Source organism: Megascapheus bottae, chromosome 5, assembly GCF_031878675.1.
Source record: "Megascapheus bottae isolate mThoBot1 chromosome 5, mThoBot2.hap1, whole genome shotgun sequence".
NCBI lineage: Eukaryota > Metazoa > Chordata > Mammalia > Rodentia > Geomyidae > Megascapheus > Megascapheus bottae.
Window position 1 is genome coordinate 837,253 of NC_143513.1, and position 20,401 is coordinate 857,653.

Consider the following 20,401-nt stretch of genomic DNA (forward strand, 5'->3'; position numbering starts at 1 on the left):
TTACACTCTACTAGTTGGGCCTCCCGTTCTAGCTTTTTTTTTTTTTTTTTTTTTTTCATGCCAGTCCTGGGGTCTTGAACTCAGGGCTTGAGCACATTCCCTGGGTTTTTTCTCAAGGCTAGAATTGTACCACTTGAGCCACAGCACCACTTCTGGCTTTTTCTGTGTATGTGGTATTGAGGAATTAAACCCAGGTCTTCACACATGCTAGGCAAACTCCCAGCCCCCAGTTCTAGCTTTTTGCTAGTTAATTGGAGACAGTCTCTTTGATTTTCCTAGTTGGCTTCAAACTTTGGTATTCCTATCTCAGTGTCCTGAGTTACCTCTGTAGCTATATATAGCCTTTAGAATTTGGCTCTTTATCTCTTTTTGGTGGTAGTGGGGTACTAGAGTTTGAACTCAAGCCTCATGATTGCTAAGCAGGTGTTCTACACTCCCCCAAATCTTTCTACTTTAGTTATTTTTTTCCAGTTGGATCTTTTTATCCAGGCCATGATTATCCAGTTTGTGCTTTTATTTTTAGTTGTGGGGCTTGAACTCGGGGCCTGGGTGCTGTCCCTGAGCACTTCTGCTCAAGGCTAGTGCTCTACCACTTTGAGGCACAGCACCACTTCTGGTTTTCTGGTGGTTAATTAGTGACTGAAAGTCTCATGGACTTTTCTGCCCCAGCTCGCCTTGTACTGTGATCTTCAGATCTCAGCTTCCTGAGTAGCTAGGATTATAGGTGTGAGCCACTAGCAGCCATCTGTGTTTTGCTTTTTAACACAGCTGAAATGGTACAGGTGCCACAATACCATGTTTGCCTTTTTTATTGAGAAGGGGGTCTTTCTAATTCTCCAGTCTGGCTTTGAACTTTGATCCTCTTAAACTGAGCCTCTGGAGTAGAGGTGTGAGTCAGTCACCACACCCAGAGTGGAGCTGAGATTTTGGTCTTTGCTCCAGAAAGACCTGGGAGTTCCAAGAACATAGCATAGGATCAGAATCTCAGCAAAGGATTAAAAATGCCAGAATGCAAATGTCCATTAAGACTACTAGTTCATAATAGAATAATATCCTAACACTGCAATTGCTTAAGGTCTCTGAAGTTCAGGAGAAAAATCTCCCTAAGTCTAAGAGGAGGTACTTACCTTCAATCTGCAAAATTGCTGTTCCGAAGTTTGTCCTTCATACCCAAAGAGGCAAAAAGGATCATTAAGATACACATGAAGCCCTGTCTCTCCTTCCCTCTCATGGCTGCCTCCTCTGACTGACAACCTCTTACTTGTGCCGAATAAGGTCTGAACCTCAAAAAAGGAGGCTGGTACCTGCCAGCACTACAAAGGCAGCAATGTCACATGGGTAGGAGCAACAAGTCCATCTGGGGCAGCATTCCTTCAAGAAAACTCCTTTACCTCCTGTCCATCTCAATCCTTGAAACCAGTTTTTTGGCTTTGCTGACCCTGTCACCTAGTCTTTCTGCTGACAGATTTTATTTAAAACAAAAAGCCCAACAGAACCTTAAAAAAGAAAATTAGATCAGGCAATGGCTTCTTTGATTTTCTAAATGAAAATCTTCCCCTCCCCACTTTTCCCAGACCCTCACCTTCCAGACAGATAATATCAATAATACCCTGCTGCATGGAACAGGGCACTCCTTGAGGATGGGGCCTGGCCAGGTGCCATGTTGGAAGGCAAAAGCAAAGCTGCCCACCTGTGCCTGTCTCTCACCCTCCTGTCCTCTATGCTAGCCACAGTGGCTTCAGTGGCTAATCATGCATGGAGGACTGTCACTGCTAGCTGCTCATTGTAGTTGTTTCATTTCATTGAATGGTTTCTGCTAGGTCCATCTAGAAGAAATGGCCCTTTCCCTTGACTCTCACCCCTATACCCTGAAAATCCCTGCTCAGCACCAGTAACCCCGGCAACTGGCATGCCTGGGGGCAGTGGGTGGTCCCCCAGACAGGTTATTTCCCTGTCTTCGGAGGACACCCCCACTTCCACTATGGCCACAACCCCTCCCCTATATGATCTCTCTCCTCTCACCATAGGGTCTCCTGTTCCACTCTACTCCATCTTGGGCTGCTGGAGGTGTGTTCTTTCCCTCACACAATAAACCCTCTTGAACTGCGCATGGATTTTCCTTTTGGCAGATCTTACAGTTTCCATCTCATATCCTTAACATATGCCTGGGACATTTCTTTCCGGATTTTACTGTAATGTGCCCCATCCTAACCCTCAGTCTTTGCTTCAGAATTTCTCGTAATTTCATAAACTGTCCTGCTCAAACCCATTTCAGCTAGGATTACAGGTGTGGGCACCACACCCAGCTATTATTATTATTTGCCAGTCCTGGGCTTGTGCTCAGGGCCTGAGCACTGTCCTTGGACTTTCTCAAGGCTAGAGCTCTACCACTTGAGCCTCAGCACCACTTCTGGCTTTTTTCTATGTATGTGATATTGAGGAATCGAACCCAGGTCTTTGTGCATGGTAGGCAAGCACTCTACCACTAGGCCAAACTCCCAGCCCTCAAACCCATTTCAAAGGCCTGAATTAAAAAAAAAAAAAAAAAGGCTCGGATTTGAAAACAGAGAGACAGAGGGGAAGAAGAGAAGGAGGAGGAGGAGGAGAGTGCTGTAATGCCCACTCCTCAAGGGGAGGGGATTTCACGCTCCACCAGAGTCCACCACACAGAGACAGTCTCATATAAAAAGGTGAATGTATTGAGGAAGTAGATGGTGAACTGACAGGCCAGGGACACAGTGCAGACTTGGGAGCCTACACTGTGACCCTGAACAGTTCTCACCCTGGGTTTTTAAGGGCAAAACCCATGCAGTCAAACCTGGCCACACAGAGGTGGCCAATGGGATTGTTACATACAAAAAGGGACCATTTAGCCAGCTCCAGCACACACAGGTAGCCAATAGGGTTACAGCCTATTGTTTGAATTAACCTATCACTTTAGTTGGAATTGGTAGTGAATTTGGCTGATCTCCATACAAAGCAGCCCCCCCCCAAACCCAGAGAATATCCTGTCTCATGGGGGCTGGGGATAAGGTTGCCCCTCCCTAGAAGGGCAAAGATGGCTGGGCTGTTTTACCACTGTTGGCCTTCCACAATGGGGCGGGGAGTTCTTAGTGCATTCGAGATGGTGCCAGTCTTTGCTCCCCTTAACAATAGGATAAGCTTATATGGAAATCATGTTTTTATCTGAAAAGAAAATACAAATGGTGTCCATAAGGTAAATATTGTCATTGGTTTCCAGCTTCTGTGTCCTTTACAGAAAGCCCTTGCCCAGTATAGGAATTCCTGCCCATTGGCTCACTGTACCCTTTGTGTCCCATAAAAGCCACGTGGCATATCTGTACACTCTGAAGGTTAAGATTTGAGATAGAAAAGTCTCTACTTTCCTCAGGGCCAATCCTGAATAAAGCTATTTCCTTTCGCTAACAATTCTGTCTTCTAGCAATAAACAGTATAAACCTTAGGTTTAGGAAGCTCAGTTTTGTTTTGTTTTGTTTTCCCCTACCCTGCTTTTTCTTAGCAGCCTGGGTGAACCTTGTCACCATTCTGAGATATAGATCCCTTCCTTTTTAGCCTGTACAACTTGATCTCAGATAAGGTTAGGTCCTCCCTAGGCTGAGAACTGCAAAGCAAGTGAGTTAATTCTTCATGGTAGGAAAGCTAACTATAAGATGCTTTCTTTTTTGGCCTGTTTCACTCCAGGAAGTGAGTTCAGCCAGTGCGCACATTTGTGAGTAGAAAGAGGTACTTCATATGAGGAAATGGATTTAAGGCAAGCTGGGCCTCTTCCTCCAGATTGGGCAAACATCCCCATGTGGTGGTGAAGCACTAGGCCATTTCTCTTCATTTCTCCACCACTCCAGCCTCAGCCTATTAAACTCTGTCCTTATTTTTTGTTTTTATTACCACAAAGAATTGTTCAAAGGGGTTTCATTGTGACATTTACATACATGCACATATGTAATTTGAGCAGATTTCACCCCGGGTGTTTTGATTACGACACATTATATGCATGTATGTAAATGTCAAAAAGAAACTCCCTCTCCTTTCATCTCCTTTTTGAGACTTTCTCCGTGGGGTTCATCATGCTGTTTGCATATATATATACATACATACACAAATATATTCTATATTATCCATCCACTCCTACCCCATCAGCTTCACACACGCACACTCCAGCAATCCAGGCTGGCTTCAGACTCGCGATCCTGCCTCAGCCCTCCCAAGTGCAGGAATTACGGCGTGACCACCACGTCGGGCATCACAGGAAGCTTCTGATGGGGGTCCACGTATTGGTTCCAAACCGGTAGGTCTGTGGGGAGATTTGTCCATCTACGATCTCTCTGTAACTGGAACAAGCTTTGTTAACAGCATGTACCAGGTCCTCCGGAAGCAGCTGCGAAGGAGCTGGGCTGGGACCCGTCCCGGACGACCAAGCCCTCACCAACCCTCTAGTGCTGGGGGCCACAGAGGAGAGGCCAGACCACCGCAGGACCCAGATGCGCGCCCAGCCCCGCCTCAACTTCCGCTTCCGGAACTTGGGGCGGGGCTTCCGTCGTCAGAGCGGAGGCCGAAGCCGTCGGTGGAACCCTGGCTGAAAGCTGCGGCTGCCGGGGTGCAAGACCGCGGGGCGTGCCATGGCGGCGAACCTGAGCCGGAACGGGCCGGCGCTGCAGGAGGCCTACGTGCGGGTAGTCAATGAGAAGTCCCCGACCGACTGGTGAGCACGAGGCGGGCGGGGGAGGAGAAGGGCGCCGGCGGCCCTTTTCAGGGGTGCAAGGGCCCGTCTGTCTGCCTGCCCCAAACCCTGTCTGCCCACCTCACCACCCCGCCTTCGCCTTCAGCGGACTGCTGGGTCCTGGTCTGGGGCAGCCCGCGAGCCCGCTGCCCTTCCCCGTCTCACGCTCTCTGCTCAGCGGGCCTCTGCGAGGGTTCTAACCCGCCCGGCCGCGCGCCGGCCTCACCGGGTTCTTCTCCCCATCCTGGACTTCCTAGAGACAGGGAGTCCTGTGGAGGCTCCATCTTTCAAAGGGGTGGAGGTCATATCGCGTTTCCCTAATGCCGAGGTCAGCGATGGGCCTTTGAGAGTGGTCTGACAGCATGGCTGGGAACCTGAGCCTTCCCTGGAGACTCAGATTAGATCAGGGGTGGGTCTCTAGTTCTCAGGATTTCAGGACCTGTTTCTCTTTCCTGTGCCTGAGTCAGGGGAGAAGAATGAAAGGATGGGGAAAGGTCTTTGTCTTCCCTCCACTATTCCAGGACATCCTCTGCTAGGCTGTCATTGTGTAGGTCTTATGCAGTTAAGCCAGGTTTGGTCCGTTCAAACTACACTGGAGGCTGAGTGAGATCTGAGGGTTGTAGTTCAAGGCCAGCAGGAAAGTCTGAAACTCTTATCTCCAATTAACCACCAAAAAGCCGGAAATGGGGCTGTGGCTTTCAAGTGGCAGAACACTAGCCTTGAGCGGAAAAAGCTAAAGAATAGCACACTGGCCCTGGGTTCAAACCCCATGTGAAGGGAGGGGAGGGGAAGACTGGTCGGAGAGAAACAAAGCCTTACAATATTGGGAGACTGGATCTGAAGTTTCTGGCATAAACTTGTACAGCTTTCTGCATGCCACCTTAGTCAGCTCTTTGCAGTATGAATAGCTGATACTGCAATGTTGGGTTGTTGTTTTTTTTTTTCACTTTTTCTATCCTCTCTCTCCCTCCTTCCTCCTCCCTCCCTCTCTCCCTCCCTCTCTCCCCACCCTCTCTCCCTACCCTCTTTCTCCCTCACTCCCTCTCTCCCTCCTTGGTGGTTAGGGCTTGAACTTTGGGCTTGGGTGCTGTCCTGAAAGGCTACTGCTCTACCACTTTGAGCTGTTTTCTGGTGGTTAATTGGAGATAAGAGTCTCACCTAAGATCTTAGCCTCCTGAGTAGCTAGGATTACAGGCATGAGCCACCAGGGCCTTGCTTTCCTATTCTCTTAAATATTTTTATTGACCAGTTCTTAGCACTTGCATTTATGAGAACTCTGGTGGATTAAAGTGATCAACCTTGGGAAATAGAAACTGGACATCAGAGGTAGAGTCTTGGCCAGCCTCTTTTCCCCACCCACTCCCCCACCCCTTCACCCCTTCCACAGAAGCCTTAATAGTCCTGCTGAGTCTGCCTTCTGTTGTGCTGGGCCCTGTGGAGACTTTTCCTATTGTTCTAGAATGGGCTTTGTTGCTATGACCCATCACATCACATCCTCTTATCTAAATGCTTTCTGGTTTCCTGTGCCCTTCTCTAGTGCTGCAGTCGTCTTGGGGACTATCACTGTTTGGGGAGTTATGGCCCACAGCCCAAATGACTGTGCAGACCTCTCATGTTCCTAGTCTTTCCTTGGGGTCTTAACAACACTGCTGCCACTTTGATCTGGCACTGGCTTACCCCACCTACTTTTTGTCCCTTCTGAGGCTTCTGGGCCTACTCTTTCACCATCTCCTCTGCCCAAATAGGTATATTTCTGTCCTCTCACCTCCAAGCTTCTGTAGCATTTCAGGTTGTTCTTTTCACTGAATGAGTCTCTGGCCTCCACCCATGGAGTCACAGTCATTTAGTAGTTAGTTACTCAATAAGACTAAGGGCAGGTCCTCACTCGTAAGCTGAAAAATACATATGTGAACCATCTTACTTCCCTCTTCAAAACTCCTGTTGCACTCTGAGTAAAGCCCAAACTCCTGCCCTGCATGACCGCCTTCCTGCTTCCCCTCCTGCTCATGACACTGGCCACACCTGTTCACCACAACTTTGTGTGCAGTCTTTCTTTTCCTCAAACATCTAAATTGGTTCCTCTTACTGCTTCCTCTGCCTGGAGCATACTTCTTCCGCATCATTTCAAGTGGCTCTCAGCCTTCATGTCTGCTCTGAGGTTGTGTTCTCAGAGTCCTTTCCAGACTCAGCCTCCCAACTGCAGTCTCTTCAGTGATTTCCTTAAGATACATAACAGACATGCTTGAAACTTGTGGGCTTGTTTGTAGTTGTTGTTTTGTCATTTTCATCTCTTCACTAGAAGGGGTGAATGAGTCATTTGTCTCGGGTGCCCAGTTTTGTATAGTTGATGCTCAGATGATGGATGAATAAGCTATACAGAAAGGGCAGTAGAGAATATTAAAGAAGCTGGTCACCGGTGGCTCGCTCCTGTAATCCTAGCTACTCAAGAAGCTGAGCTCTAAGGATTGTAGTTCAAAGCTAGCCCAGGCAGAAAAGTCCCTGTGAGACTCTTATCTCCAATAAACTACTCAAAAAAGCCAAAAGTGATGCTGTGGCTCATGTGGTAGAACACTAGCCTTGAACAAAAGAGGCTTAGGAACACCGTCCAGGCCCTGAGCCCAAGCCCAGTTCTGGCGAGAGAGAAAGAGAGAGAGAGAGAGAGAGAGAGAGAGAGAGAGAGAGAGAGAGAGAGAGAGAGAGAGGGGGGGGGGGTGAGAGGGAGAGGAAGAGAGAGAGAGAGAGAGAGAGAGAGAGAGAGAGAATATGAATATCAAAGAAAGGAGATGACTTCAGTTTAGTAGATCATAGAAGGCTTCACACAGAGCAGGTACTATTGTACCAGGCCTTCAGACTAGATCCAGAGCCTTAGCTCTCAGTCTTGAGTATGTCCCCAACCTCTTGTCCACAGATCTTGAAGTGAGTTGTTCTCATCCAGCTTATGTGTCACCTTCTGTGCCTACTGCACTCCCTGGCCATACATAACATTAGATGTGTTCTTTTGTATTTGTTAACATGGGCAGAACCTTTTAGGGATAATTCATAGCCCTATTTCCATCACTAAACAGGTTCTTAGGACATATTTGGAAAGAATGATTGAATGATAAGGTACTTCCTGTATATAGGTCAGCTCACGATGGTTTTCATGCTGATTTGAAAGAAGGGTGGTCCTCCACTGACTGGGAATATCCCTCTGAACTAGGCATATACTTGAAATGATTTAGAGTGGAACCTAGAAGAGATAGAGGGATAAAGAGAGAAGGGATAGAGTCCAAGAAGTAGGTGGCAGGCATGAAGTTTGGTATTGTTAGCTGGCAGAACCCTTTCTGTCCTCCACTGCTGTCTTCCTCACACCCTGGCTGTATCCAGGTGCTTGGGACCATCAGCAGGAATGGTCTTCTTTTAAGATGGTTCCTCCAACTCCCAAGTCTTTCTCCTGTTTTTCTCTGGTCTTTTCTCTTGAGTGTTTCTCTCCTCTCTATTCTGTTTCCTCTTCCAATAAGCAACAGCTCTTAGTAGCCTGTCTCTTCCTTGCTAGGAAGAGGGCCAGAGTCCATATCTAAATTCTCCATCTTTCTCAGGCAAACACATCTTTCCACTGGCAGTGGTAAGTTTCTGTTCAAACTGCCTCTCTTAGGCTGGGGAGGTGACAGACACAGGGCAGGGTGTCCCCACTTTTCCCATGCAGTATTGCTGTCGTGGGTTCCATGTGCACTATGAAGACCTCGTGCCCAACTTGCCTCTAGGAGACCAACCTCTTCCAGATTGTTCTCCTTAAGGAACCTTTGTTTTGGTCGAGAGACCTAATGGCTCAGATTTAAATTTACTATACTTCTTTACCACTTAAATAGCACCAGTTTATACACCAAAAGCCTTTCCAGACTCCTGTGAAGAGTCTTCTCTGTACAAGAGAAGAAAGACTCAACAGTGGAGTCTTAAGTACTAGATAGAGAGTTGGGCCAGTACTATGACATAGTGGTAGAGTGCTTACCTAGCATGCACAAAGCCCTGGGTTCAATTCCTTGGTACCACAGAAAAAGCTAGAAGTGGTGCTGTGGCTCAAGTGGTGGAGTGCTAGCCCTGAAGAAGCTCAAGGATAGTGCTGAGGCCTTGAGTTCAAGCCCCAGAATTGAGCCCCCAAAGAATTAGAGAGTTGTCCATGGCATCTGTCTATGAAGGAGTGGCAGGTTGGTGATCTTGACTGGGACTTAATGTTGTGTCACTGCTTCTGGTTTCTGATGCTCTCCACATGCCTGTTAAAGCTTGTGTTTGCGGGAATCTCAACACCCAGGCTGGACCTGGTATACCACCCTTCAGGCTTTACAGAAGGCAAATAAGCCCAGGGGTGTTGAGCAGCTTCCCAAGGTGTCTGGGAACTCTTCTTCTTCTCTCCAGCTTCTCCTTTAGGTGCTTTGTATTCAGAAATATGTTGTGAGTATCTTTTGTCTTTTCAGATTCATGGGTCTAGTAATCAGGTGTATATGAGCCATGTGCATATAGAGAGATAGTGTAAACCTCCACAGCCTATGTTTTCCTCTAAGAGGATCTGTGCTCTTCATTTCCATGTCTTTGTGTTAACAGCAAGCCTTACCTGCTAAGCACCTGCCTGGTGAGTCAGCAGGACAGAGTAGAGCTAGTGCCTGCTGTGCTAGGTGCACTGAAGACACACAGAGCCTATAGTTCTGGCCACTGAGCCCACTCATGTTTTATTTCAGGGCTCTGTTTACCTATGAAGGCAACAGCAATGACATCCGTGTGGCTGGCACAGGGGGTGAGTATGACCCAAATGGGCTTTCAGTACCAGCAAATGGAAGGGTGACTGCTACTGGTCCATTTTGCTGACATTTCAGCCATCAAAGTAAGAAGAAAGAAATTCAGGCACACAGGCAACCTGTGCCCAGAGTCCTCCACTAGAAGGTGCTATTCTTAGAGCTAGGGCAGGTGGAAAAGATCCACAGACATCTGTCTGCTCTACCAGATACACACAGGGACAGGGACCTTGTGTTCGCTGGGAGAGGCAGTGTTGTTGCAGGTGGTCAAGGAGGCCTCTGTGCAGGGAGGACCAGCTCTCTTCCCTGATCTGCCTAACCTTCCCCCAAGCCCTGCCCCTCTCCCCCACAGTACATGGTTTTAAAGTTCAAGGATGCCTGAAATATATTCTTGCACCATTAAACATGACTTTAGTGACTCATTGATAGAAAGTTCCTTCCTGCCATGAGTTGTTCTGTCTGATGCATCTTGTTTGTAGACTTGCCTCTGCACGGTCATTGCACATGGCTGGTAGGTGCTCAGCAGGTCCACCTACCTGAGTTTTCTAGTGCAGCCTCCAGTGGTACAAAGCAGGACTGTGCAGGTGCAGTATCTGATGCCCAGGTTCTGTGAACACTAGCTGAAATACTCGCTCCAGTTCCCTTATTTCATGCCCAGAAGTTCAGGAGTTGCAGCTCATTCAGAAGAATGATGAAAGTTAGCCTATACTGACTCCCACCTACCCCCCAATCAGAGACTCTCAGGGAGGAGCCAGTTGTTTAGCTGCAGGGTATTCCAGAAGGTCCAACCCCTTGGATAGCCTTGGAATCAAAGTGGTCTTGCCTAACTATCTGGAGCCCTTTTGGAATCCAGACAACAAGTAATAAAACTAACATATTGACCCTCCATTTGGAAGTGTAGGCTGGTCTACAGTGAATTATTTTTGTGTGTACCAATCTTGGGGCCTGATCTCAGGACATGGGTACTGTCCCTGAGCTTTTTTGCCCTAGACTAGCACTCTACCACTTGAGCCTCAGTGCCACTTCTTGCTTTTTCTGTCTGTGTAGTACTGAGGAATTGAACCCAGGGCTCCATGCATGCTATGCAAGCACTCTACCACTAGGCCAGACTCACAGCCCATATTTTTTATTTTTATTTATTTTTTGCCAGTCCTGGGGCTTGAATTCAGGGCTTGGGCACTGTCCTTGAGCTCTCCCAAAGCTAGCACTCCTACCACTTGAGCCACAACACCACTTCCAGTTTTTTCTGTGTATGTGGTACCAAAGAATTGAACCCAGGGCTTTGTGCATGCTAGGCAAACACTGGACAACTCAAGCTACTCTCCAGGCCCTGATATTTTTTTCTTTCACATATTTTTTATTGTAATTAATTACATTATATTCACCAGATAGAAGGTGCATTACTTCACAAACATTGATACCCTTTCTCTTGTCTTGGTCCCCATTTCCCTCCCCCTCCCCTGGCTGGGCCCTGATTTTTTATTTCTTCAGTTACCTTTATGTTTAGAGGAGTGTTTTGTTTTTTAAAATGTAGATAAAAAAGTCACACAAGGCACTTATCAGAAGTACATTCTCTTGAGTCCCACCTGGCTTTAAGAAATTAGCCTAGTAGGGGCAAGACCCAGGAATCTATTATTATTATTATTATTATTATTAATTTTATTATTATTTTGTAGTGCTGGTAATCTAAGACCTTCTGTTATAGAAGAGTTCTACTACTGAGCTATATCTTCACTCTCAGGAATTTGGTTGGTTTATTTATTTAATGATTTAATGCTTCTGGGGCTAAAATCTAGGAACCTGTGCTTGCATGTCAGGCAAGCACTATACCACTGAACTACAGCCCATCTAGGAATTTGATTTTTTTTCCCCATTTTCCTTTTGGGGAGGGTTGGGGGGTGGTATATAGGTTTGAACTCAGGGCCTTGTGTTTACTCAACTTGCTTCCTTATTTAGCTGGTACGCTACCATTTGAACCATGTCCACAGCCCTGTTTTATGCTAGTTAATTTTGGAGAAGGTAACTAGCAGACTTTTCTGCCTTGGCTGGCCTTGTGGCACTATCCTTTGAATCTTAGACTCCTGAGTAGCTAAGATTATATGAGCAAGCCACTAGCACCTAGCAGGAATTTGATTTTAAACATAGTTTCCAGTATGATTGAGAATTAGATGGCGTGAGAAGCCCTGGGATGGAAGTGACTTGGGCACCTGTATACCAAGAGCAGGTACCTGGGCAGTCAAGGGTACGAACTGCCTCTGATTTTCCTTATGATTCTGCAGAGGGTGGCCTGGAAGAGTTGGTGGAGGAGCTCAACAGCGGGAAGGTGATGTATGCCTTCTGTAGGGTGAAAGATCCCAACTCTGGCCTACCCAAGTTTGTCCTCATCAACTGGGTACGTGGTCTTATTTCAACTAGTGTGATTAATGAAAATCCCATGTCTTCTTTTCTGCTTTGACTTGACTTCAGGAGCAGAATATTTTGCTGGCCTCACTCAGTAGATAAGCACAACAGCTCAGAGCTGGCAAATGAGCAGAATAGTCAATTAAGTCAATGTGGTCCAAAGAATAACTGACCTTGCTGCATGAAATTCATCTTCAAGCCACAGTTATTCCTGCAAAATGGACTAAGAGCAATCACAAGAAGTTACTGCTCCCCTTCCAAGTAGTCTTTCCCTTGAGCAGAGCCTAAGGGGGAGCTCAGGAGCCTGGGAATGCAGAGTGAGGGCCTCCAGCAGAGCAGAACCCCTTTGGTGGTGACAGGAAGGCTTGGGAAATGCCCCATAATGGGAGCTAGCAGAAGTCCTGTGCAGAGCATATCCCTGAGCCTCTTGGAGGTTTGAGGACTAATCTTATCTGTGTCAGTTAATTGGGAGAAAGATTTCTATTTTGGAGCATGAAAGAGGGACTGTTTGTTCTGGGGGGAGGTAGGAAAGCTAATGGGTTCCTGGGAACTTGTGGGTAGAGAAGTAGCTTTAGAAGAGGCCTGAGTAATGCTGGATGTGCTTATATTGCAGACAGGTGAGGGTGTGAATGATGTCCGAAAGGGAGCATGTGCCAATCACGTCAGCACCATGGCCAACTTCCTGAAGGTGAGGGTTAAGCCTGTCTTTCTGCCCGGTAAAGATACTTGCACGATCAGGGGCCGGGAGTTTGGCTTAGTGGAAGAGCCTAGCATGCCTGAAGACCCGGGTTCAATTCTACCGTACCACATACATAGAAAAAAAAAGCCAGAAGTGGTGCTGAGGCTCAAGTGGTAGAGCTCTAGCCTTGAGAAAGTCCAAGGACAGTGCTCAGGCCCTGAGCTCAAGCCCAGGACTGGCAAAAAAAAAGATACTTGCAGGATCAAACATCCCATGTTCATGAATGGAAAAGAGTCAGATTAGCTGCTGGAGTCGGGACTTGCCTACTAGTGGCCCTCAGGTCCATAGACAGAGGCTGCTAGGAAGCTCCAGGTCCCTGTAGGCTATCCTCCACAGGGCAGAATGAGGACTCTGCCTCTGCTGGAACTAATCTAATGGGCAAGGCAGAACCCAGGTTTCTACTTTGTTTGTGATCACTCTGAGCAGTTTAGTAGATTTTCCAAGATTTAGATAAAGGAACAGGTTGTTTATAAGCCCCCCACTCTAGCCTGTACCCTTTCTGGGCCATTTCTAAAGTATTCATGGTACTTGTCTTACAATTGTACTCCCCCCCCCCCACCAATTTTAAAAGCATTTTTATTGGGGCTGGACTTATGTCTCAAATGATAAGGTGCCTACCTTGCAAAGTGCAAGGTCCCGAGTTCAAACCCCACTACCACCACTTTCTATCAAAGTAATCTGTCCTTTACTTGTTGAGTGTCCTTTTTCCATTTCCTTGGTTATTGTCAAGGAGTCTTGAGACTCCAGTTTCCAGTTTCTTCCCATACATCTTGAAGTAGACCTTGGTTTTTCCAGCTAGTACCTGAGAGCTTTTTAGCTGATGCATGCTGCTACTTCTTACTCACTCATGCATGCATGCAGGCAAACATTTTCAGTCCTGAAGATTGAAACCTGGGGCCTCCCACATGCTAGGCAAAGGCACCTTAACACTTGAGCTAGGCAGGGCCCCTACTACTGAGCTCCATCCCATTGAGGCTGCCAAGTGTGTTACTGGGTGTATAGTAACCATGAATGAGGTCACAAGTTTTGGGAATAAGTCAGTGGCTCATTCTTTGGAGAAAATATGCCTGTTTCAGAGTGGATTTTTAAGTTAACTTGCTTAGAAGGGAGGCTTTTTGTACAATTCATGCCTAGGCATCAGCCGAGATGTAAGCAGGGACTATGCAGCACCCAGTCAGGGTCAAAGCTGGGCCTTGGTTCCCAGCAGACAAGTGTCTTTCCCTGCCTAACACTACTGAGTGCAGTGGTGGCCTTTGTTATTTGGACACATGGGAAGGTTGGTCAGTCCTTTTCTGGGTTGCAAAGCTTATACTTTTAAGTGCTGCTCCTGCCACAGGGGGCCCATGTGACCATCAACGCACGAGCCGAGGAGGATGTGGAGCCAGAGTGCATCATGCAGAAGGTTGCCAAAGCCTCTGGGGCCAACTACAGCTTCCACAGAGAGAGCAGCAGCTTTCAGGATGCAGGGCCCCAGGCTCCAGTGGTGAGTGCCACCTGCCCACCACTGATCCTTCATTGCATCTAGGTGGCTGAATCCTCCTGCCCAGCTTCCATAGATGGTAACCCTAAGCCCTGGTAGGCACCAACTCTACCACTGGGCCAAACTCCTCGCCCTCATTCTGGAATCTTTGTCTGGAGCCAGCTCTGTGTATTGGGAGTAGAGGCTCTTCAGGAGTGTACAGCTATGACAGTCCAGCCACCTCCGGATGCCAGCAAGACCTGGGACAGCTCTTGGCAGGAGCCACTGCATAGGAACTTCAGGTGACATCAAAGCAGAGCCTGGAACCAAATAAACTTCTGGCCTAGCACCAGAGAACTGACAGCCAGGAACTGTGTCATCAGAAATAAGAATTGGTTCCATTCCTCAGTACCACATACATAGGTTAAAGCTAGAAGTGGTGTATGGCTCAAGTGGTAGAGCTCTAGTTTTGAGAAAACCCAAGGACAGTGCTCAGGCCCCGAGTTTAAGCCCTGGGGCTGGCAAAAAAAAAAAAAAAAAAAAAAAAAAAAAGTGTGGGGGGGAGGATGGAGAAAGAAAGAAAAAGAAGGAAGGAAAGAGTGTCTGTAGTGATTCCCATGGATTACTACCATGCTACCGTGTCTAAGGAGCAGCCTGGCAGGGGGCATGCAGACAGGGCTTTTCTTGCCCCTGCCCATAAAGGCCAGGTACCATCAGAGAATGCTGTCAGGGTTTTCCATCCCTGCTGGAGCCTTTTTCCTTTTGTGATTTGTTTTGTTTGTTTGGTTTTGTGGTTTTGTTTATGACAGGATCTGGTCTCAGCCTCCCGAATGCTGGGATTACAGGCGTGTACCACCACAGCCAAGTCCTGGACCTCTGCACATCTTGATGTCTGTCTCCTTGAGGGAGACAGCAGGCAGTGTTCCACTGTGCCCACTGGGTATAGTTTACCTAGCAGTTTACCTGCTCCCTTGAGAGCCCTGACAATCCTCCTCTGTACTCAGGGCCTGAGCTTCCCTGTGGGGCCAGGTCTCTAGTGTGCTCTGTCGCCACAGGGATCTGTGTATCAGAAGACCAATGCTGCATCTGAGATCAAGAGAGTTGGCAAAGATAGCTTCTGGGCCAAAGCTGAGGTAAGTGTGGGGTGTGTGTGTGCATGCCAGTGAACATCTTGCCCATTTAATTATATATCCTAGGATTAAAGTAAAGCCCTAAGTGGGTTCAGACACAGCACAAGTGAGCAGTGTCCTTCCTGACCACATGTGCCTATATGACCTGGCCCTGGGCAGGGGGTGAGGCCAGGGAGCCAGCGTGGGCTGAGTAGGCAGTTCCCCTTTCAGAAGGAGGAGGAGAACCGTCGGCTGGAGGAAAAGCGAAGGGCTGAAGAAGAGCACCAGAGGCTGGAACTGGAGCGCCGGGAGCGGGAGCTGCAGGAGGCTGCCCGCCGGGAACAGCGCTACCAGGAGCAGCAAAGCAAGACCAGCTACCAAAGGTGAGCCCACATTGGGCTGAATCAAGGTATCTGCCCTGTGTTGGAGGCCATCCTGGAAGATAGCCTCAGAGGCAGCCAACAAGCCTCAGCTTCCTCCTCCCCACCCCCCTCCTTCCCAGCAGGATGTATGAGCAACAGCAAGAAGCAGGTACAAGGGACAGAGAAGAGCAGGTGAGTCTTGGGCCCAAATCTGTACAGTAAACCTGAGGTGCATCTAGGCACATCTGAAGGACCAGTGGGGAGGAAAGACATGGCAGAGCTTCTAGCTCAGTCCTAGGAGAGGCCCTGTCAGTTTCCCACCTTCTAGCCATAGCTGGAAGGCCTGCCTTTGGGATAGGGACAGTGAGGTAAAATGAAAAGGTGCTGGGTTCCAGCTCACTGCTGAGGTCAATGCATACTCCTTCAGGAATCTGCTGGTCAACGGGCCACACACCCAAGGGAGATTTTCAAGCAGAAGGAGAGGGCCATGTCTACCACCTCTATCTCCAGCCCTCAGCCAGGTAGAACTTCTCTTTGGCCCTAGCCACAAGGCTGGGTGGGCTGAGGGGAAGCCTAGAGCACTTGCTTGTGAGTGGGAAGGGTAGCCTAGGGCCCAGTATCTGCCCCTACCTTTGCCTTCCTCTGTGACCCTGCAGATCATTACTCAGGCCCCTAATGAACAAAAGATCGCGCTGCCTACTAGCTCACTACACAGTCCATCCCCTGGGCTCCTTGCACCTGCACTAGCAGAGGGCAGCCCCCATGGGCCTCTTTAAAGCACACCAGGGCTGGCACGTGGACCTCAGTGGTGTTTCTGAAGTGGCACTGTGTTGGTTGGGGTTTACAGGCAAGCTGAGGAGCCCCTTCCTGCAGAAGCAGCTCACCCAACCAGAGACCTCCTTTGGCAGAGAGCCAGCTCCTGCTGTTTCAAGCCCCAGAGCAGGCAAGACACTGGGGGTCTGGAGGGGCACAATGGAGAGGGAAATGCTATGGGAGGGAGAGGTCAAAACCTGCTCTGTCTTCCGGTGCAGATGTCTGTGAGGAGCCAGTACCTAGCACTCCATATATGGTACAGACAGAAGAGGAGACCCCGGAGCAGGAGACCCTTTACGAGGAGCCCCCACTGGTGGGTTCCCTGCCGTGGGGTAGGGTTGTAAAGGAATGAGTCACAGGTCTGGGTTTTCACAGTGTGGGGGCGGGTTGGGGTTTGGGGGGTTTTGTTTGAGATAGGGTTATATAACCCAGCCCAGGATCACGTAGAACTTGAGATCCTCTTGCCTCTGTCGTCAGCAGGTTTGGGGGGTTTTTTTGGTTATTTATTTTTTGGGGGGGGGTTGGTCTTTTTTCTTTATGTGTGTGGTTTTTGTTGTTTTGTTAGTCGTGGGGCTTGAACTCAGGGCTTGGACACTGTCTCTGAGCTCTTTTGGAAGGCTAGTGTTCTACCACTTGAGCCACAGCATCACTTCTGGCTTTTTTTGTGTATGTGGTACTGAGGAATTGAACCCAGGGCTTTGTGCATGCTCAGTAAGCACTCTACCACTAACCCACACTCCCAGCCTCTCCTTTGACCTTTTTACTTTGGGGTTGGAGGTGGTAGAGTGAGAAATTGAACTCAGGGTCTCATATTTTTTTTTTTTTCTTTTGCCAGTCCTGGGCTTGGGCACAGGGCCTGAGCACTGTCCTTGGACTTTCTCAAGGCTAGCGCTCTACCACTTGAGCCTCAGCACCACTTCCAGCTTTTTGCTATGTATGTGGGGTACCAAGGAATCGAACCCGGGTCTTGGTGCATGCTAGGCAAGCACTCTACCACTAGCCCAAACTCCCTGCCCCAGGGTCTCATATTTTTAAGGTAATTTTACCACTTGAGCCATGCCTCCAGTCCCTTTTTGCTGTGATTATTTTCTTCTTCTTTTTTTTTTTTTTTTGGCCAGTCCTGGGCTTGAGCTCAGGGCCTGAGCACTGACCTTGGGCTTTCCTCAAGGCTAGTGTTCTACCCTGAGCCACCGCACCATTTCTGGCTTTTTCTATGTATTGGTACTGAGGAATTGAACCCGGGTCTTCGTGAATGCTAGGCAGGCACTCTACCACTAGGCCAAACTCCCAGCCCCTATTTTCTTATTTCTTACTTTCGTCCAAGCTGGCCTGGGCTGCATTCTTCCTGACTATGCTTTTCCACGGTACTAGGAATGATAAGCATGCACCTCTATCCCCACCACTGGTTGAGAGGAAGTCTCACAAATTTTTGTGCCCACACTAGCCTTGAATCTTCCATCTCTGCCTCTCAGGTAGCTAAATTTAATCACAGGCTTAAGCCACCATGTTTGGTTTTCATTTGACTCCTCATGCAGCCTGTGCTGCGAGGACTAGTACCCCTCTGTACTTAGTACTGGACAAGAAGAGCACTTCACAGTCCATGGCTGGAGGGATTGCTTCCTGCCTTCTCTGTACTTGACCTTAGTCACCGTTGTGTCAGAGCAGCAGCAGCCTCTTGCCCCCTGGAACTGCACATCATCTATGTGTTATGTCCCCTCTACCCCCCACCCCTGCCCTCCAGGTTGGCCTGAGCCACCTATGTGTGGAGGGTAATATTGTCTCTTTCCTCCCCATAGGTGCAGCAGCAAGGTGCCGGCGCTGAGCTCATGGACCACTACGCTCAAGGCCAGGGCCTCAGTGGTCAAGGGTTGTGTGCCCGAGCTTTGTACGACTATCAGGCAGGTGAGGTGCTCCACTTGGCTGCCCTGCGCCACAGATCCTGAGGTTAGGGACACAAGCAAACGTGTGGGCTCTGGAGGGTGGCCCCAGGGGTGTTGGAAGAGAGTATCCAGGAATGGGAAGCATGTTTGGGGACAGAAGACACTTTGGAGGGGTGATGAGTGGTGCTAGAGTTTCTGTCTGGAACATCCTGAACATTGTCACATGGTAGCTCACCAGGTAACCGCTCACCATCGCGCAGCAGTGGCTGTTTTTAGAGAACACCCATATCCAGCCCATGAGCTAAGCTAGTTCTGGGCACTGGCGTTAGGTGTCCCAGCTTCGGTGGAGGTCTTGGGGAGGTGCTGAGCTTTTTCAGCCTCCCACAGCACTCTGGAGGAAGGTTGCCCTGTGGTGTGGCTGCTTGCAGGCTGGATAGCAGAGGGATGCATCGACAGGAGAAAGCAGAGGCCAGGGGGTGGGGGGAGAATGAAAGGTGGGGAGCTACAGGCAGGACCTGATACAGCACCCACCCCATCTTGCCTTTCTTGTAGCTGATGACACAGAGATCTCCTTTGACCCTGAGAACCTCATTACGGGCATTGAGGTGATTGATGAAGGCTGGTGGCGTGGCTATGGGCCCGATGGCCACTTTGGCATGTTCCCTGCCAACTACGTGGAGCTCATTGAGTGATGCTGAGACCCATCACCTTTACTCACCCAGATGTGGCTTTCTCATGGCTGGAAGAGGAAGCCCACAAGTCAGTGTTTGGTACTCTTCCAGGAATAACTCCATCTAAGACAAAGCCTCGGGGCTCCTGACCCAGGTGGCTCATCCCAAATGCAGCAATAACCTGGTGATTCCCAAACATGCCTCCTGCAGCCTCTCAGGCTCGTGGTCAGCTCCTGGGTGAACTGCCCAAAGACAGTGACCACACAAATGGCTCAGCAGAGCATCTGGAAGCTGCCTTCTTTCTGTATTTGCCTTTTCTAATTCCTCTTCCCATCTTCTAAGGGGTGGTGGCTACAGCTATTTGGAATGGGACCTGGAAACTTAAGAGAGTTCTTTTAGGGGAGTCTTTATGACCAAAGTCATTATGGACCGTAACAGTGTTGACAGTAGGGGAACTGACATACAGAGCCTTCCCTGCCCACTCCAGTTCTCTGTTCCTGGGAAATGGGGATGGGATGACCAAGTGCCCATCTCTGGGTATGTGAAAAAGCCAAGTCCTCTTGTGCCCTTCTATGTGCTTCACCTTGTGTCTGCTGCCCTAGAGTACACTTCAACTGATTTTTACTTCAGGCGAAGGAACACAGTGATGAATTCCTGCTGTCTCCCCATTTTCTGTCCCAGCTCATCTATGTCTCTAAAGAACAAATTGAAGAAGTACATTTGAGTCCATAGGCTCAGCTATGGTGTCTGCACTGCTGTGGTCTGAATGTGAAACACAAACACACCTGCATCTGAATCATGTCCAGGGTGTAAACATGTGTGCATGAACATTTGTTGCCCATTAGCCACATATAAGAGAAACAGGATGTCACTGAAACTGGCATCTTTCATTTCTGCTCTAGGAGAGACCAATGCTAGCTGGAATGGTCACTGGGAACTCTCAAGGAGTCTTTCCCATGTGAGCCAGTGTGAACAAAAGTGGCCGCACTGGTCATCTGGGAAAACAGCTCCCTCTTCAGCCTGGTTGGTACCAGGAGGGCTTAATTCCCAACTTTAGGTCAAGCTGGCAAGTTGCTGACTCCGGGCTGTGGCCCAACCTAGTTCCTCCCATAGTCTGCTTATCCCTTAGGTTTCTCCCATTCCCTGTGAAGACTGGAAGCTTTATGGAGTCTACCTTGTGAGCCTGAGGCTTCATGCACTTGTCCCTACCAGGAGGTTGGGCATGGGGTAAGAGAAGCCCCTGTTCTTTGAACACAACGGGTTGGGACTTGCTGCAATAACTGCCCAATCTGTGCCTCCTGTGAGGTGGGCTAATAGGTCTCTTCCTAAAGTATCCTGGTGTGAGAGCATGGCACAGGGTTAAATAGCCCAGCTGTCCTGCCTCTGCTCACCAGCAATTGACACTGGGCTCCTGCTTCTGGTGACAGGGCTTGGGAGCAGCTGCAGTCCTAGTCCCAGAAGTCC

General features: G+C 48.8%; 1 protein-coding gene across 3 annotated transcripts; it reads left to right on the forward strand.

Moving 5' to 3' along the window:
* Window positions 1–4,548: 4,548 nt before the first annotated feature.
* Window positions 4,549–19,689, forward strand: Dbnl (drebrin like). 3 transcript variants are annotated; one of them, XM_090332478.1, is made up of 13 exons: window positions 4,549–4,720; window positions 9,451–9,506; window positions 11,784–11,896; window positions 12,518–12,592; window positions 13,980–14,126; window positions 15,158–15,235; window positions 15,443–15,594; window positions 15,714–15,765; window positions 16,001–16,094; window positions 16,421–16,516; window positions 16,605–16,699; window positions 18,183–18,288; window positions 18,819–19,689. In XM_090332478.1, exons 1-13 carry the CDS (start codon window positions 4,638–4,640, stop codon window positions 18,956–18,958), a joined length of 1,287 nt encoding a protein of 428 aa, XP_090188604.1. In that variant the 5' UTR covers window positions 4,549–4,637; the 3' UTR covers window positions 18,959–19,689. The 3 variants fall into 3 exon arrangements, with proteins under 3 accessions (XP_090188604.1, XP_090188605.1, XP_090188606.1); XM_090332479.1 differs by having other exon boundaries at window positions 15,717–15,765; XM_090332480.1 differs by lacking the exon at window positions 4,549–4,720 and adding an exon at window positions 5,021–5,066.
* The last annotated feature ends 712 nt before the right edge of the window (window positions 19,690–20,401 follow it).